The sequence below is a fragment of the Paramormyrops kingsleyae genome, chromosome 4 (genome assembly GCF_048594095.1).
Source record: "Paramormyrops kingsleyae isolate MSU_618 chromosome 4, PKINGS_0.4, whole genome shotgun sequence".
Classification (NCBI taxonomy): Eukaryota; Metazoa; Chordata; class Actinopteri; order Osteoglossiformes; family Mormyridae; genus Paramormyrops; species Paramormyrops kingsleyae.
The window spans coordinates 35,679,182-35,697,696 of NC_132800.1; the positions used below are offsets into that span (position 1 = coordinate 35,679,182).

Here is an 18,515-nt window from a genome sequence, read left to right on the forward strand (position 1 = left end):
ATAAATTTCATTAACCCCTGTGGGGAAATTAAGGAGTAGCATAATGAGACTGTAGGAGACTTGGCAGAAGCTGGACAGGAAGCTGCAGACAGAGGCAGGAGTAACGATGGCCAGAAGATCCCACAGCGTATGTGGAAAACCACGACAGATTTTTATAGGATCCCACCAGCTGAGGTCGTATCTGTGCTCAAGTACTCTGGGGTAAAAATGTCCCAGCATCATAGAGGAAGGATTAACACACGATGGTCACCTGCGGAGAGAGTAGTGGTTAAAAATATAGTGTAAATATACAGACAAACATGATTTACCTCCGATTTATGTCATCAAAAGGTAACTTGGAGCTTGTTGGTGGAGATTCACCATGGTTTTTTTTCCCCCTTTACCCTTCTTTAGGTCTCCTGCCAGGACAGAGGGCAATCTGACGCCAGAAGGCTTTCAGGAGAACAAGGAATACAGCTTCCTCAGCCAAGGCGGTCGCGTTGAATTTGTGTGGGAGACCCAGGATGTCGAAGAGGTGACACTATCTCTGTCTCTCCGGAAACGCCCGTGACTTTGGCACTCCAGAACTTGGGACAGCGGCGGGCCAAGAGAATCTTCTCCAAACACCAAGATCAGCCATTTGATGTTTGCTCCATCTCCGTCTCAGAAGGACCAATGCTAGTGCTTAATGAAGTCAGAGGCCTGTGATGGAGTAGGTGACCTTCTGCATGGTCAGATGTCACACAGTGTCTCTAACTGGCTCCTAATGTTCTCCTAGGTTTGAGATACTGCTAACAGTAGATGCTTCTGCTGGCCGCTAAATGTTTCAGATATTTTTCGGGCCTCTTGGTTCCGAAGGGGTACCTGTCCATGTTTACTTCCAGGTTAGTCCCATTGGGCGGATACACTGGGCAGACCTGGAAACACCGGAGAGATTATATTTCCCAGTCGGCTTTGGGACACCTGATATTCAGCTTGGAGTAGCTGGATTCTGAGCTGCTCTGGCACCACGGCTCTCAAGGGAAATGTGGCCTGAATATGGACCGATTGTTGGATGGATAGACGTCTACGATGAGCTTTATTTTAGTTACATGAAAAAAAAAACGTCTTGTATCTTGAAACCCAACAAGCACCTTTTCGACCTTGTGCATCTAATTAAGTAAACTTTTGGGAATTTTGGTATCAGCCCTGGGGAGCTGGTTGGTACATGTATCTTTTTCAAGGCTGTTCTTTCAAAACGGATAATAATAATCTGTGAAACGTGAAATTTCAAGGGCCGTCAATGATGAAGTACTTTCTTGTTTTACTGTGAAATGCTGAATAAAGTTCAGTTATCCAAATACAACATACATTATGCTGCAGACTAAGGTATGAATGTAATACATCGAGCACAGTGGCAAATAATTATTAGCCATTGCTATTTGCTTCTTCATAGAGCTGAAAATGAAATGTACAGCTATAGGTCAACCTCGTTCTTTTCTAGGAAAAAAAAAATGACGGTTAACTGTGTTGGGAATGTGTGCATGGTTGATAACTTGGGTATATCCTTCCCTGTCATTTATCAGTAAATTGTCTTTGCTTTCTAGCAAAGGAAATTGGTATTTTGTGGCCCCTGTGGTTGTAACTCATTGTTGCTTCAGCTCACAAGTTAATCATTTCTTTCACTCTGGGAAATGTACAGCGAAATCCCAAAAAAGCTCTTTGGTGAGATAAATATATCCCATTTTATTTCCTAGCTTTCCAGCACAATCTTCAACAGATTAGGCACAATTTTTGAGGCTCCTTCGAAGGAGGCAGCCTAATTTGACTGCTCCTTGTGCTGTTTTAATGTCATCCTCTATATGTAACGATGAGACAATGCGAAACATTGTTAAAATCACTGGGGTGTAGCTGGATGCCGCACTGGCAGGGTTATCAGGGCGACATGGTGAAAAGAAAAGGTTACAGTGGTGATGCAGTGCGATCGCCCTAGTTCACAACCAAGAGGGATGCTGGGAGCCATCTCTGGGGACTGGATCCACCTGTTTGCTTGACTATACTATACTATACTATACTATACTGTACTATACTATACTATACTACAATACAGGCTATTATATGATTTAATATATGAAATCATTTTATACTTCTTATACATGAACTCATTTCAAAACCATGCTGCAATACATTACACTACCCTACATTACTATATTATACCATACTACACTAAACTATACTATGCTATGCTATGCTATGTGGACATACTTCTGAATTTTCCCAGACCCTTGTGGTTGACTTTCTTTTCCCTGATGAGTTTTTATTGCTGCATGCACATTAAGGTCATGTGCTGGTCAAACCCGCCCAGGTTATCTCTGAGGTAACCGCTGCACCTCCACGCAGCAGGTACTCATGCGGGGGCTGACTAGAGTGCAGGGGGTTAATGCAGCATAAATGAATCAGAGAGATCAGCTTCCCAGAGGATGGGAGCCGCTGTAGGTGGAACAGAGCACGCAGGGGGAGACCCCCCAGCAAAGAACTCCACCTCTGAGAGTCCAGAGGCGGGACGTGATCTTTGTGACGTTCATCACGCTAATGTAGCGGATGACCTCAAGCCGAGAGGGCATAAAAAATAATACCTCCTCACGAAACCTTCTGCCCTTTGATTGGCGTGGGCAGAATCTGTAATGAGCCCGGTGTCAGACTCCCGGCGACAGAATAGAGTGAATTGTGTCTGCTTAATGTAGCAGAGTGGGAACTGCACCAAATGAGGCAAATTAGCGACCGTTAAAGATATTTAGCACATGCTCAATGTAGGGCAACTTAAAAAAATAAAATCATCAGACTGCCAAGCGCAAAGTGAGCATCCGCCTCAAGGTTTTCCATGTTTCTGAACCAACTTGTCGTGGTACCAGGGGGAGATACTGCATAGTGCATTAAAACGGGGGTGGGGGTGGGCAGCAAAGTGGGTCATATCTCCTCCGTCATTTACCACTGGATTCATTCCAGCCGTAAAGATGGTTTATCGACCCCCTCTCCTCCCCCCGGCCCGCCTTCCCTTGAGAAATGGCACCTCGGATTTACAATGTCTGCTTTGAGCTTCCAGCCCAGATTTACAGAGTTAATAGGTGTATAACAGACGGCAGTACAGAGAATGCAGGCTGCCAGTTGGCTATCCAAGGCTAAGTGACTGAGACTGCTGGTGGAGGCATGTTAGCGACATAGTTTGTGACATAGACTGAGAAAACTGATAGCCAAGACTCTGTGGTAGAGCAGGGGAATAATAGAAGGTCTGGGATAGCCACCGCTGTCAGATGCTTGCAGTTAGCACTGGCAACAGTATGCTAACTGTTATCCAAAACCTTATGACGAAGGTGGATTTTACCCTGGTCTTCCAGGGATAGGCTCCAGGTTTTACCATGACCCTGTATCAGACAAAACGCTATAGAGAATGGATGCAAGAATGGGTAATATTAAATCCAGGAAGCAGAAGAGTTATCAGAAGTACCTGAGCAGGTACAAGCTGAATGCGTTGGAATATAAATATTTATGACAACCATCTCAATCTCGTGGCGCTGGGGATTGCCACCCTCAGATAATTGTGTTTGTAGGCTGGACGATCTTCTCCATGGCTGGCGGTAGCTGCTCAATGTTCACTTTCCCACTAAGGACACATGAATCACTACACACATCTCAGCTGACCCACAAAGCGTGCGAAACGTGTCTTACATCCAACGTGTTATTGTTTCAGTGGCTGTGTTAACATCCATATCTCACCAGCACTGGGTCGTCAGGAGAACCTATATATTTTTTTTTATTATGGGAGGTGAAAAGCAGATGTGTAGGGCTACAGAATTATTATCCACTGGGGTCCTCAAGCTGCCAGCCATTGGTCGGGTGTTTGTGTCTCCATCTAACTTATGAGCTGAATGCTCAAGATTACATGATGGTTCTCCTTCAAGATGCTTTCATGCTTTGAGATCCCATATTTTGATAGAAAGGTTGCATGCTCAGGACTGGGTCACGGCTAATTTGTTGAAGCACGCCGTCCTACACGCTAAAGCCGCGAGCTGCTGCTGCTGATGATGTCGCCTCCCTGCACCTCGAAAGTGAGGGTCTTACTTGATTACGTTGGAATTTATGATTGAGGTTAAACTGCAGGTTTTAAAAATGTGTTGGAGTGACTGGAGTGGAGGTGTGGGAGGTGAGGGTGGGGGGGGGGGGGGCAGTCACGCAACACCTTTGATGTGAAGTGAGCGCCTGAGGACCTCTATGTTCCAACCCATTTTCTGGGAGTAGTGGCAATAGTGTCCTGCGCACTCATTTGAGGATGGTCTGTGGCTCAGCAGGTCAGGAGCGAATGCCCATCTGAAGTTTGCTGGTTCGAATCCCTTGAGCAAGACCCTATACCCCCAATTGCATCAGGGATGCTGGGTGCTGGCTGTGAACCAACACCACCCCCACCAATCTTTGCTCTTATCTGTATATATGTCTCTGTGTCTCTCATGGAGTGCAAAATGGGATAGATGAAAAGACAATTTCTCCACGGGGATCGGTAAAGTATCTCTATGTGATACACGTACACGCTGTGGTCATAACGGGACATCACCGAAAGCTCAGATTAGAACTTAAAATATTCCCTCTCTGGCTTGCTCACAGCGGTGCAGAGAGCGTACAATATAAATAATTAGTAAATAAGAATCGATTGATTTGAGGGAGGTTCAGCTTTTACACAGCTGGTAATCCATACAGCGAGTACTGAACCGCTGTGATTTTCCCCATAAAAACATCCTTCCACCTCACAGTGGACGTAGTCCTTGATTCCAGGTCACGCACATAGTTCTGTTCTCGTATTATTCAGCTCTTCTCATTCCATAGCTTTTCCTGTACATCCGCTCTCCGACTGGGGTCATTTTTGAAAAGAGTTCAAGCACTTTTCCTGGCACACAGGAGCACAGTGCATCATTTGAGCCTATGTGGGCTGGAGAGGTAGGCTACTCTAAGGGTACACTGCCCGGGAGATGACAAGAAAGTATGGCCAAGGTGCTTATCGATCAGCAGGGAGTATAAAGGAGCCCATGTTCGTATCCCAGCATCCCTTGGGAGGTTTTCTGTTGGTCGACTGGCGTTTCCTCACCTGAACTCCTCAGCAAAAAACACTGCCTCTAATGAATTCGCTACTGAACCCGGGGGTGGGCCAGTGGCTAAGATATGCGGGGGACACGGTGCTACTTTAATCTGCGGCCAGCCGCTGTTTGGATGTTTAATGTATTTTCGCCGCTTCCCTCAAGGGGGTGCTGGAGAACAGCGGAAACTCTGGCCTGTGGTGTTGGGTGAGTCAGCTCCCTTAGTGATCAAAGAGGACAAGGCCGGGGAAGAACTGCAGGGCGTCCATCTCAAATTCAAACATCTTCCGCTGCGAGGAAACAGCATCCGCCTGTCCCTGCCACCTTTTTTGGGGTCGTATAATGAAAATTTTCCACACCTCACGTGGTTCAGTCGACCGGCCCGTTCCCCTTCCTTCCCACTGATGTCATGGATTCACGCTGGGTGGGGCCTTTTTAATCGAATACGAGTTTATTTTTCAACTTTTCACTCACGTGATCGTCATTCCTCTTTGTTCTCGCGTAAAACAAATACGCCAGTCCTCCGAAGGCTCGACAGTGCGAACAAACTGGCAAGCCCACCCACTGCCCGCTGACGCCCCCCGCTGGTCAAGCACTCGCCCAGGCGTACTCGGTTACACCGCCTGATGGAAGCGTAGCTAAGATGCTGGGATTAAAGCCTCCTGAATGCTCTGTGATCCTCACAACAGAGGAACGTGTCTGATAAACATCCAGGACATCCTGATCTGATCAAGAGGACAGTGAAAAAATAAAGGTCTGGTGCCTTCTATATGCCCGTCGCTGTCTCTCTGCCTCATTTACTCGCTTAATTGCCGCTCCGTGGGGCCACATTCGTTAGCGCGCTACTTTTAGCGCATAAGCCATATTTCCAACTGGCAGGAGTGTAACAAATTAGCACACCCTGCTCGGACATTGCCCTGGCCCCTGCCGTTTGCTGAGTTTCTGTAAAACGATGACGCAGGTCCTGAAATCAAGGGGTATGGCATACAGAACACGTCCAAAGTGACGCCTTCCGGACAGGGATGCTCACACCGTGTGGTGGAGGGCTGTTGAGGGCTCTCGAAAATGTAAAATGTCATGTAAAGGTACAATACACTTCTTCCCAAAAATGGCCATCCACTCAAAAACTGTGGTGTTATATTTTGATGCATTCAATAGTATTTTGGCTGATCCTACAAATGCAGAGTAATATATGCAGTAATAAATATTATTTGAAAAGCACAGTGAAATGACAATCCCATTGCTGTGGGTTTGTTTGGGGTTTGTTTATGGTTGTTAATTAAATTCTGCTAGTACGCTACACGTCCTGTGCATCACTTTGTGGCAAGGCAATCAATCTGAGCTGAAGAAATTCAACAGTGATCTGTTAACTGATATATCACAGGCTTCGAAGTTTTTAAATAGCAAACCAGTCCACAGAGCATCTGCTTTAATGAGGTAGGGGCCCTTACACGAGATATTGTCCAAATAATAGCATCAGGTAATTCTGTCTTTAGCTTTTCGCTAATTCAGCGTCTCAGTGACATTGTACAGTAAACGTACAACTGACAGCAGCATTTGTTTGATAATCCAAACGTTTCCAAGGGAGAGAATGTGCTGAAACGAGCGCAGCGTAGAGTGAAACCGACGCGAAGTCAGGCGAGACTCAGGGGAGACTAAGCAGACGATTATGGAAGGAAAACCTGATTATACGTGAATCTACAGCGACTTTCTCCAGGCGATCGGATTCCGTGGTCCGTGTTGTTTTGAACTTAAAGAGGCTGCCAGTTTATAACAATCTTTTTCATTTGTTATCGCTTTTGTCTCATCTATGGTTAAGAACCCAAATAAGCATAAAAGGCTATAGATCATTTACAGGAATATTGTCATTTTTGCTAACCCTTAAAATAAAACCCTTAAATTTGATTTTATTCAGCCTTCTCCCTGGGTTTGAAGGCATTGAAAATGTCAAAAAAAAGTAAATCGTATTTAAAATGCCGAAAAATAATCCACTGGGTTTAATTTATCAACAACGGCTGTAAATTTCATTCAGTTTTAAAAAGCGAGTGTTGAAATTATGTCGTGATAGCACTGCAATTAACGAAGCGCATCCACACAAGAGCGAAAATTTTACTGACCTACATATGAAACGGAGTGACATTTCAATTATGCGCACTTCGCATCCCGGGGAAATTATGAGAGTTCAGCACAGCATTCGGGAGAGTCCTAAAATAATGATTTATACGGGAGTACCCAGTTGTTTTATTATTCATTTTTATTGGATCTTCCTGAATTTAAAGTTCCTGATCGCGCCGGGGCTTCCTCGGAGGAACAGTTATAAGGCATGAGCTTCTGCTTTTTTGTAAAGTATATATACACGAGCGGTGTCAGTGCTGCCTTATATTAGGGAATGTGAATATATTTCCATGAATACGTGTCTCCATTGGCTGGATTCCCATTTAAGAGTTTGACTTACAGGACCCCGGTCAGGGTGCAGCAGTACTGGAAGAGCCGGAGAGGAGCGATGCGCGCCACTGCGCGTTCACGGCTCACGGATACGCGAGTGTCGTTTAGGATCTCGGACGGAGCTGAACTTTCCCCATATCTTCACTTTTATAAATAGAAATTCCACAGTTGCTAACGAAGACCTGCGATATTTTATTCTTCATCAACTTGAAATACTTCAGATTTAGGTATGTACAATACTAGGATTTCGATGCTCATTTTTTGCATCGTGCTTTAAGCGTTTTAATGAACGGATCCGGTGTATTTCGTCTGTTTTAGGCTTTGGGGAGTCATGAACTCGTCAGCTGGGGCAGGCAACTACCGTAGAGCACCCGGTAAAAGAGATAAGGTATGCAGCGCAGTATCTGTGCTATTTGAGAAATGACTCCTGTTCTTTTATATGGTTTCGGGCCGTCGGGTGCATGCTTTATGGTGCGCGTTATGTTCCCTCACCCGCTCCCTTTGTCACTTTTTTATGAAACAATTCGTAGTGGATAACAGTCGTTGCAGTATCTCCTTATACCCTTCTTAAAGAGGACCCACGATTCACTCTGCGGTGCCAAGTTAAATGCGCAAAAGTCACTCCTGTCCTCAATTTACCGCCGATGCTTTTGGTGCAAAAAATAAAATAAAAAAAAACACACGACGAACAGCTGCTAACATTGACTTTGAAAGCACATGATAGTACTAAACATTCTAATAATAGCTATTACAATTGTTGTTTTTTTAATTACCTATAAAGAGCATGCCGCTAGAACTCGAATCAAGTTGGGGTATAGGCTATCACTGTACCAGGAATGACTTTTGCCGGAATGTTGTGTACGTTGAAACGGAGTGTGAGATCCTGAAAGCATCTACACAAGCAACGAGAGACCTTGACGTGAGATGAGCAGATACCTGGAGAATTCACCTTCAGTGTCATTCGAAGGTCATGTGAGACTGTGTTTCCCCACTTTTAAGTGGCTTGTGACAGACTGACAGCAGCTACACGTATCGTGATCTTCTTTGTAGTCAGCATCGGTGGTAGATGATGAGGCGTCCTAGGAGAGTATCGGGCACCCCCTAGTCCAAGGTAAAGTAAAATTGGCCAGCAAGTCTGCTCCCCCCACAAAAGTTGGTGCCCTATGCAGTCGACGGTATCGCCTATGGAATTGACCGGCCCTATTTGTAGTGATTTGGTGAACCTATAATCCATTGTATGTCTATGTGATTGACAAAGAGGAAGACAAGACACAAAACGATCTTAAAACAGATCCGTTATTACTTGATTGCACGGTCAACGTTTTCATTGAAACGGTGTAGCGGTGTTTATGAAACAGGATACATCAAGTTATACAACAGGAGACACCAGGTTATACAACAGGATACATCTAGTGCCCCGAACGACAGTGCTGCCCGCAGTGCTGTGTGGCTTCTCAGCTGTTTTCGCTTTTTCGGGAGGCTCGTAACTGTCAGGAAGCTTCAAAAACACGAAATACTGTCTAACATACGGCGTAAAGCCCTGGACTTGTGCAGAACTGTTTATTTAACACTTAGAGTGTTAAAAGTGCTGAAATGAATACTCTCAGTGTCAGACTAATATGGTCTGTTTCGTGCGATACAATGCACTTGTCACAGTTAACACCTTATATCAGTTTTTAAACTTAAATTTTACATATGAGGGTAAGCATGGTTCATTTTAATAATAATATAATGCGGATAACCTTTTTACAGTTCTGATATTTGCTGGCAGAGGATAGACAAGTGCATTTATCAAAACTGAAATACTCTAAGTTTCCTGCATGCATTCTCCACACAATTTGTGCACTTCAGACGTGGGTAGCAACACGCTACATTCACTTTGTTACATCTATTGAAGTTACTTTCGAAAAAAATTTACTTGTTACAATTTTTTCAGGGGGATACTTTTCACTTTTTGTTGAGTAAATTTCCAAAACAAATACTTTATTCCATTATATTCAACTGTTTTCTTGCCGCTATATTTAAAAATATGTTTTTGTTTTGTCACGTTCTCTCAGAGATGCCGAACGGGGCATATTACTGAAATACACATCTACATTAATAATAGGGTGCACACAGTTGTTTATTTTAAACAACTTTTATTTTAAATGAACACTGTAACAAGAAGTCATAAATATGTGCATCCATTGTACACCATGTAAACAAACTGCAAAATGCACATTACTGTAAAAAACATAAAAAGACTGTAAATGTGCAACAGTGAAATCTATTAAGAACTTCAAACATGTTTAAGAAATAAAACATTTTTCTAAATTCAAAACGTTCAAAACAGGCCCATCATAAAGGCCTTGTCTGCGTATACAAAACATTCTAACTGTCCATAAAACTAACAGTTCTTAACTACAGCCTAATCATTTTTGATCACCAGATTTTTCTGCAAAAAAAGCAGCTGATCAAGATGTTCTGATCTAAGGCAGCTCCTTTGCGCTGTGATTAGATCACCAGCGGTTGAGAAAACTCTCTCAGCAGGAACACTAGTTCCGGCCATACAGAGATACCGCTTTGCTTGTTGTGCTAGACGAGGATACTCTTCTGCATGCATCTTCCACCAGATTAGTGGATTTTCAGAGAGTAGAACAGGTTTGACTTCCCTGTACTTTGCCACTTCCTCTTTTACCATTTCAGTCACAGTTTACTTTGATGCTGAGGCTTCTTCTTTGTACACTGGTCCAAGGAGATCCATCAGAGCAGATGTCTTTGGCTTCTTGGGGGGAGCTTCTGCATCTCTCACATCATTCTGTTGAACAGGAACAGTGAATCCATCAGGAACTCCACCATCAGTTCCTTGCTGCGTAAAGATGAAACAATTAAAAAGTTACATGTAAAATATAATTATTATAATAATAAATTATCACAAAGAAAATATCATTTAGAAGTTCTGATCAAAATGAACCAAAAACACTAATTTGTCTCAACACTGGTACAACTTACATTCAGTGTTTTCATTTGCTCCAGACAAACAATGTCCCTCATCAGCCTTAAAAATGTGTTGTCACGGTCCTCTTCAGACAAGAAGGGAAGGGCCTTAAAACGAGGATCTAGTGCTGATACTGTATACAATGTTGCCTTCAGGCCAGCATATCTTAAAGAGATCCACATTATATGAATCACTTTTTGTCATATGCAGTTATACATTCATAAGTTGTTTTAAGTATGGTTGTAAATGTATTTAATGCATGTAATCTACATTTAGTTTATATAGAGTTTATAAATCAACAATACTAAAGAATAAAAAAGTTCTATAGACACACCTTGACATTAGGTTGTCATGCATAGTGGATTTAACATCCTTGATGATTATGGAGTCGCTGGGTGCAATTCTCATCTCCTGTAACAGCTGTGCATGCAGGGGACCAAATTTGCTATATGGTTTTAGAAAAAAATATTTTTTCAGGGGCTGGGACAAAAAATAGGGTCTAGAACTGCCTATGCTTTTGAGTTCACTGCCTAAATCGTTTCCCTCTAGGCAATGCCTTTGAACGACCACCGTGTGTCGCCTTTTCAGCCGTACATGAGTGAATTCTTTGTTTCTTTACTGTCCACCATTTACCTGTGGGTATTTATGCAGAGAATGGAAATTTAAAAAAAAAAGCGCTGAAGTAAACTCATATTTCAAAGGGAGGTAAATTGCAAATACGAATCAGATAGTTGACATGCCTATCAGCAGTGATCTTGGGACACTGCGACCCTGCGTATCTAGTCTTATTAAAATCTTATTTAAAACAAGTTTGTTATATATGAGTCACCCGTGATAACAGGGGGATGGTGGTTAAGGACACAAATTGTAGCCTTAAGGTAATTGGATCAGGTCTCAAGTGGACCTCACTGCTTTACCATGAGAAAGGTCAACAACGGCAGTGGTTTCAGGAAAATGTCTATATAGGTAAATGATATATAGGTAAAATAGGACGTTCTATGAGCTCAAAGAATGAGCTAAGTATGTTTCCTCTGTGACAGATGATCATATATCCAAAAGAAGTAACATTAGAAAAGGAAGAATGGATGAGAGCTGAGCCCCTTTCTCTTATTTTATTGATCAGCCTTATTCTCTGCTCGTAAGGTGAAAAATGCACCCCAGGTTAGCTGAGGTGTGACTTCTTTAGAGGATAACCTCAGAGGGATAAGTGGACCCTGAACAACTGCAAGAACAGGTGGTTTTGATGTCGGAAAAAGCCATAACCTTTCTAACCCTAACCCTAGCTTCAGCTGGTAACCCTAATTAATGGACAAAGGTTGATAGAACAGGCCATTGGAAAGTATAAAATATGCTGTTAACCTTTAGAAGCTAATCTGGGTTGAATTTTACACCCAACTGCCAGTATTTGTCCTGCAGCATTTTATAGTTTTGGATCCATGACTTCCTAGATGATTTTGGCACACCTTAATATTTCACTTTTCCTTTTTTTTGATGCATATCACGTGACTGACGTTATACCTTCGGTGACCATCGCATACTGCTACATACATTGTTGTAGTTCAGCTGTGCGTAAAATGCCTCAAAAATTTATATCTTAATTAATATCAGAATGGATTGAAAATGATGATAGTAAAGATGAGAATGTGGAGTTCGATGACAATAGCGATGTGTCAGAAGTAAGTAATGTAGAAATCGATGAACGTTGTGAGGACATCAGCATTTTAGCAGATATTCATGAGAAAAGCTAAGCGGTGAGGTGACTAAGCAATTTTGTGTTGAACAGGGTACAAATGAAATTGTTCACCAAATATGGGTGCATTTTGTGTATGGCAGCCAAATTAATGTGGGGTGAAGAATTTACCCCAGATTCGCTAATTATGTCACATTTTTAGAGGTCAGCCTCACAGCCAGTGTGAGGGCAACTGTGTCCTTAAGTCTTGAAAGGTTGCCTGAGTTTAATGTTCCAACAGACCAGTGCAGTAGTATTTTTTGTGGGTCCAAAGCTATAGATTTTTTGGGAACAAGTTGCGTGTGAGATTTTTTTTCTTTAGACCCGTTGAAATTGTCTGGAGCTCCGGGTATGTTGCATTTCAGCGGGCAGCTGAAAGGCTGGAGATGTGCAACTGGCGATTTCTGTCGGGTGGGGAAAGATAAAACCAGTCACCCTGTGGGCCTTGGGAGTAAGATACTAATGCTGCCTTCCATTTGAACTGGGAAGTCAGATTTTCCGAGTTCCCAGTCGGAAATTTCAACTGGAGCATCCCCTGAAGTCCGAATTCTCGGAAAGTTGGAGGGACCCCTACGACCTCATCCTCAAAATTCACGATAGCTGCTTCATGTATGAACAGTAAAATGTTGCAGTAATTAACTGTTCATACTACACTCCTGTCTTACTTGTGTGTTATTATATTGGTCATACACACCGTACTGTCCAACCATGTTGCTGTGGTGTTTGTATTTGCAAAATACTATGTAATTCGTTGTCATCAGCTGGTATTATGAATGGCTAACAATGAACCTGGCTAGAACTGGTTCTGCGAATGGCAAACCAGGCTGGCTGCGCTGAAACGTTGTTAACTCAGCTGTCACGTCATTCCCAGCTCTGACTTCCGGGGTAAATGGGACGCAGTGTCAGTCAGTGCCAGAACTCAGCTTGATTGGTGGCTGCATTGCTCCTTTCCTCTCTTGTATAGCTGGTGTTTTGCTTGTCCTTGCATAGCGAGTACATGCTGGGACAGGAGGGGTGGCCTCTCTCTCTCTGGCGTGGCACATGCCTTAGGAGTAGTAACTGCAGCTTTCACTGGGACTTTGAATAGTGCATCACCTCAGCAGGATTTACCCAGTATATGAACGGGTAGCTGAAAAGGCAAGTTACATTCTGTTCTTGCTGGTTCTTCATGTGGGTCTTTGCTGTTTTCAGGCCGAGTGCTGAACTTCAATTTCTCCTGTAAAACACTTAGATATATAAAACTGCAGTCAACTGCTTTGGTTAGTTAATCCTTTTTACATTCAGCTTTGAAAAGGTATCGAAAATGACGATGACATAAGTGGATATAATCAATTCCTCTGATAAGCAGAGGTGTGAATAGTTGAAGGTTCGGTGTTTATATTCATGGACGCAGAGTGTAGACCTGCCACTAGAGGTCGCCACATACTACTAACTGCAAAGTCATCCGAATTGCCGGAATCTGTACACTCATATTGCCTTTAGACATGGGGCCACACAGGAGTGATGCACTTTCTGTGAGCCGCTGATAATGTACTGGGTTGTGTGCTCAAGAAAACAAATGACAGATAAACAACAGCGATAATAGATATCGTGAAGAAAATTTCAGGCCGCATTTCATGGCCTGTTACGTAAACAACATTAGATTGAAAAGTGAGCATGGACGCATGTAAAATTGATGTAATTGTGTGGAGAGAAATATAACACATTCTTTTTATTATTTTTATAACATGTTCATGTTATTGTTGACTCAAAGGAATGTCACAGGGGTGCTGTCACATAGGATCAGTGAGTACCGCTACCTAAAGAGTACCTGTGTGAGTAATACTGACCCTTTAGCTTGCTTGCTCATGCCAGTTATTCTGTGACTCATCGAGGCAATACCACAGAGACAAGCAGATAAAGAACAGGAGGAGTGAGTCACTCTGGTTAATGAACAGGGTGGCAAAGACAAAATTTGTGCTTTTCATTGCTAATAAAGTGACACCAACAGCAATTAAAACCGACAAACTGGGCACTGCTGCCTAAATCATATTCTTCCATGAAACATATAAGTAAAACGGTGAATTCTGATGTTGTTACAGGAAGGCTTTACACTCAAGAAAGACTCAAATGCAGAGGGTGTTTTTGAGGGCAATTGTGAAGGCGCATAACTCGTGTTGCTGCAACATCGCCCCCTCTTGGTGGGAGGTGCACAAATAAACAGCAAAAAGGTTGCATGCACACGGCGTTTTTATTTCCAAGCATCAATCATGAATTTACTGCCGTCATGCCGCAGCTTAATGGGCTGCGGTCCGATGCCCCTTTCATTCGCGACCTGCGTTTAAACGAAAATTACAGCCATTGTAATAAGCCGACAGTGAAGCAAACAGCTGGTCTATTTTAATAAGAAACGCAGTTTGATTTTCCTCCCTCTATGAATAATATATCTGAATGGATTCATTGAAATGCCTTTTGAAGCAGAAGCGGCCGTTAGATCTTTTGTGTGTCTGCTTCAACTGCTTAAACCCGATTCACAGACTGTGAGCACAATCATTATTCAGTGTTAACTGTCCGCTCAAGTAAAAGTTAAGGAAGAAATCCATCGCTGGTTGAGTACCAAAAGGACCTTGAATCTGCCGCTCTGTGGACACTGTCACGCCCGTTTGTTTCACCATGGATACACTCAAGTGACAGGCCATCCTACTTGATAAAATGATGCTGTATTTGCCATTTGTACAAGTACATTTGCCCATATATCCTATCTTGCTCTCATTTATTTTTTTAAAAATGATGCAACGGCAAAAAATTTGCTATCCGTCCAGCATCCCCAGGGGGTTAAGGACCTCGTGGCCCAGTGGCAATGTGACTGTTCTGCTAAGCGTGGGATTTGAACCGGTCACCTTCCCATCATAGGCACAGACCCTCGGACCAATACTATATAACATGGTTTAAGGCAGGGTTATTCAACTCACGGTCCTCGAGGTCCAAGCACTGCTGGTTTTCCAGCCTTCCTTTACCTGTCAGTCAGGTGTGAAGCCTCTGACCAATCAGAATGAGTTATTAAACAACTACCTGGGAGAACTGAAAACACGGCCTGGATTTGGAATCGAGGTCCAGAGTTGAAGAACCCTGGTTTAAGGGTTTATGGATCTTTTCTGGACCTCCTTAAACCTCACTAATTAGGACTTTTAGGGAATGTGTGGACCGGTGTCCACTCTGGTCTTCATTTGTCTCTCCCATAACTCACATTTGACCTGAAGTACAGTAAAATCCCGTTATAACGGACTTCAAGGGACCTGGCAAAACAGTCCGTTACATCCAAAGTCTGTTATATCCAGAGTTGCTGTTTGCCCAGAACACAACTACAGGACACCATTTACTCATGCCACACCCCAGCAGACACACTTGTGGTACAGATTATTATATTGTACATGTAGTAATCCAACTTTACCTGACCAGATATGTGACAATTAATAATCCCGACTACGTACGTATCGCGCTGGATATCACCGGCACGCCACACGCCTTGTAGGCGGAACCTGTATGTCCGTCATAGCCGAACAGAACTACAGCTAAAAGCGGTCCTGGGGACCGTTATAAGCGAAATTCCGTTATATGCGAGTCCGCTATATCCGATGCTTTTTCTGTATGTTCTTAAAGGCGCACGTCCAGGACCAGCGGACCTCGTCCATTATAGACGATATTCTGTTATAAGCGAGTCCACTATAACGGGATTTTACTGCCCTATGTATGTTTTAAGCTGATTGACTGGACCTTCCTGTCATCACGTCTGTAACACGGCATAGGCTTTGCATCGAGTCCCTCATGCAAACACTGCAACTGCATGGCTTGTTTTAGACCTGCTCTTGTCTCAGACATTTTGAGGAGAAAAAAACCCCAAAACTCCATTAGCTGTTAATACCTGGTGTTCTTTGCTAGGGGAGAAGCTTTGATTTAGAAAGAGCCTTTGATCTTTAAAGACATCATGCAATGAAGTGGTCTGAGCATTCCTTTTTGTTCTCCCGCAAGTTTCCATTCCAAATGTGTGTGTGTGTGTGTCTGCGTGTTTTTGAGGGAATATGTACGTTTGCTGGTGTTTGCATACATATGCCCTATCTAATCTCTTCTCTGCAGTAGCCTAATGCATATCAGTTATTGTTTTGTATTGTTGTGCAATCCGCCTCCCCATAAATCAGTCTCTATGAAAACTTGTAGCCCAAACAGAGACAACTCATTACTTCTGCCTTGGGAAAAGCCCAGCAAACTGAGAACTGTCACCTATATCGTAATCTTTCATTAAACATAAACGTAAAAAAGCAGAATTCTGACGTTGCTGCAGAAAGACAGTATATTCAAAAAAGATGTATGTGGCCATCTATGAATTGAAATTCAAATGCCCCCATGCAGGTGAACAACTGAGGTTGCCATAACGTCGCCCCCTGCTGGTGGGAGGTGCAGAAATACACAGCATGCAGACTGCTACTTTACGTCACTGCCTTGGAAAATCAGACCCGATATTAATGGTAGCAGTAAGGAGCTTAAAAAGCGCATGTTAACTCACTCCCCTGAAGGGGACAAACCCAGAGTGAGCATGTTTACAGAGGCTTGTGTATTTCTGAGTTTTTGTCTGAATACTGAAATAGTGACCTTACTGGGATCTGTCTCCTCACAAGGCAGTGACAGTCCTTACAAAAGCTGAGTTAATGGAGCAGATCCAGAATTGTGTACATCTGCCAGTGCTTGTATTGCGTTGCGATGTTGTACGCCTGCTTGCATTGAGCGAATGTCGCGTGTGCGTGTTCAGCGCGTGTTCAGTGTGTTGGCTACATGGAGACCCTGCCTCCTGTCTTCAGTGGCTCTGTAATTGAAACAAATGTGCCAGAGAAAGGAAGAAACAGCAACATTTAACAAGCAGCGAGGAAATGATTTACTACCTGTTTCTAATGGAATCCTGTGTTTTTGAATATAATGAACTTATTTATCCAGACTTTGCATTCCCTGCTAAAATGGGGGTTGGGTGGCAAGGGTTGAGATTGTTACAACAATGTATGAGATGTATTAGAAGAATTAAACAGAATTAGACCTATAATTAGCTGCTGGCATTGAACACTGCAAAAGTACTGCTGATCAAAATGGCAGTGGGTGGGGCAGGCATGCTTTTCATGTGAGCAAACCTGACTATTTAGGAGACCCGACAAGCTCATTTACTGTGGCAATGAGTCTGCCGAGATTTTGGTGCTCCGGAGACCCCTCCCCCTCTCATATTTTGCACCAATTGCAGCAAGTTTGACTTGAATCACAGTCGTTCCCGGTTTTCGACTGTGCTCATGGACATGATTGTGTCGTTATTGAAATTTATTATGTGAAATGGATGGTGCTGATTTGCAGGGCAGGGCTGAGGCCTTGCATCTTGGGGGGGGGGGGCACGGGCAGCATCCCACTTTCTAGAAAGATTTATGCCCAGATTTTATAAACCCTTGTTGGGGAACTTGGCTGGTAGCTCAGTTGTCATTCCCACCCAGCCATCTCTGGTCAGCTTAGGTACATTTCCTGTTAGACTTCCGACCTTTGATGTTCTTAAGTGGTGCTGCTGGGATACGATCACTTTGTGGTTGCATGTAGCGTTAAGATCGTAACTAGCTAGCTGGTTAACAGAGCATGTGGTTTCCGCATTTTCTAACGAAAGAACGCGCGTGCGTTTACATATTTAGCATATTTTTGTTCACAGCAGTGGACAAACAGCACATTGCAAACGTACATGCTGTCGCGGAGTCGACTGCGCATAAGTGCAGCTAGGCAGAGCTTCCAATGAATGTCCAGGCACAAGTGTAAGTGTTTATGTAATACTTAGTGTAGTGACTGTTTATGGCCAACAGGGGGCAAACCTTGGCGGCCCCATGCAACTGGATGGCTTGAGTGGTGGTACACACAGTCTGCTGCTGACAGGCGACATGTAGCTGTTACAGTAATCCTGAAAAAGGCCGGCTGCTCTACGGGCCACAGGCCACGTCGCTTGTGGTCCAGCACATTCCAGTTGTGTCCGATTTATAGCATCGAGCTCAATCTTCAGCCTTTGCCTCCCCTTAATGCCCCGACAGGCTGACCGCCGGGACATTCCAGAACCACACGTAGGCCAGTGATTTGTGGCGCTCGCGTGCTCCTTTTTCCGCGGGGGGGAGGGGGGGGTTAGCTAAATGAGCTGTCGTCCTCCAGGGCCGGTCGATGGCCACTCTCTATACCAGTAGCACTGTACTTTTAGACAGATTGGGGTGGAAGGAGCAAGAGAAACTTCTGGGCAGAATTA

General features: G+C 43.6%; 1 protein-coding gene across 1 annotated transcript in view; it reads left to right on the forward strand.

Moving 5' to 3' along the window:
* Positions 1-7,383: 7,383 nt before the first annotated feature.
* LOC111845952 (A-type potassium channel modulatory protein DPP6-like) overlaps positions 7,384-18,515 on the forward strand; it is a 114,368-nt gene continuing 103,236 nt past the window's right edge. Inside the window, exons 1-2 of the mRNA XM_023815724.2 lie at positions 7,384-7,753; positions 7,845-7,914. Coding sequence (XP_023671492.1) covers positions 7,858-7,914 — 57 coding nt within the window. The 5' untranslated portion in view covers positions 7,384-7,753; positions 7,845-7,857. The remainder of the gene's footprint in view (positions 7,754-7,844; positions 7,915-18,515) is intronic.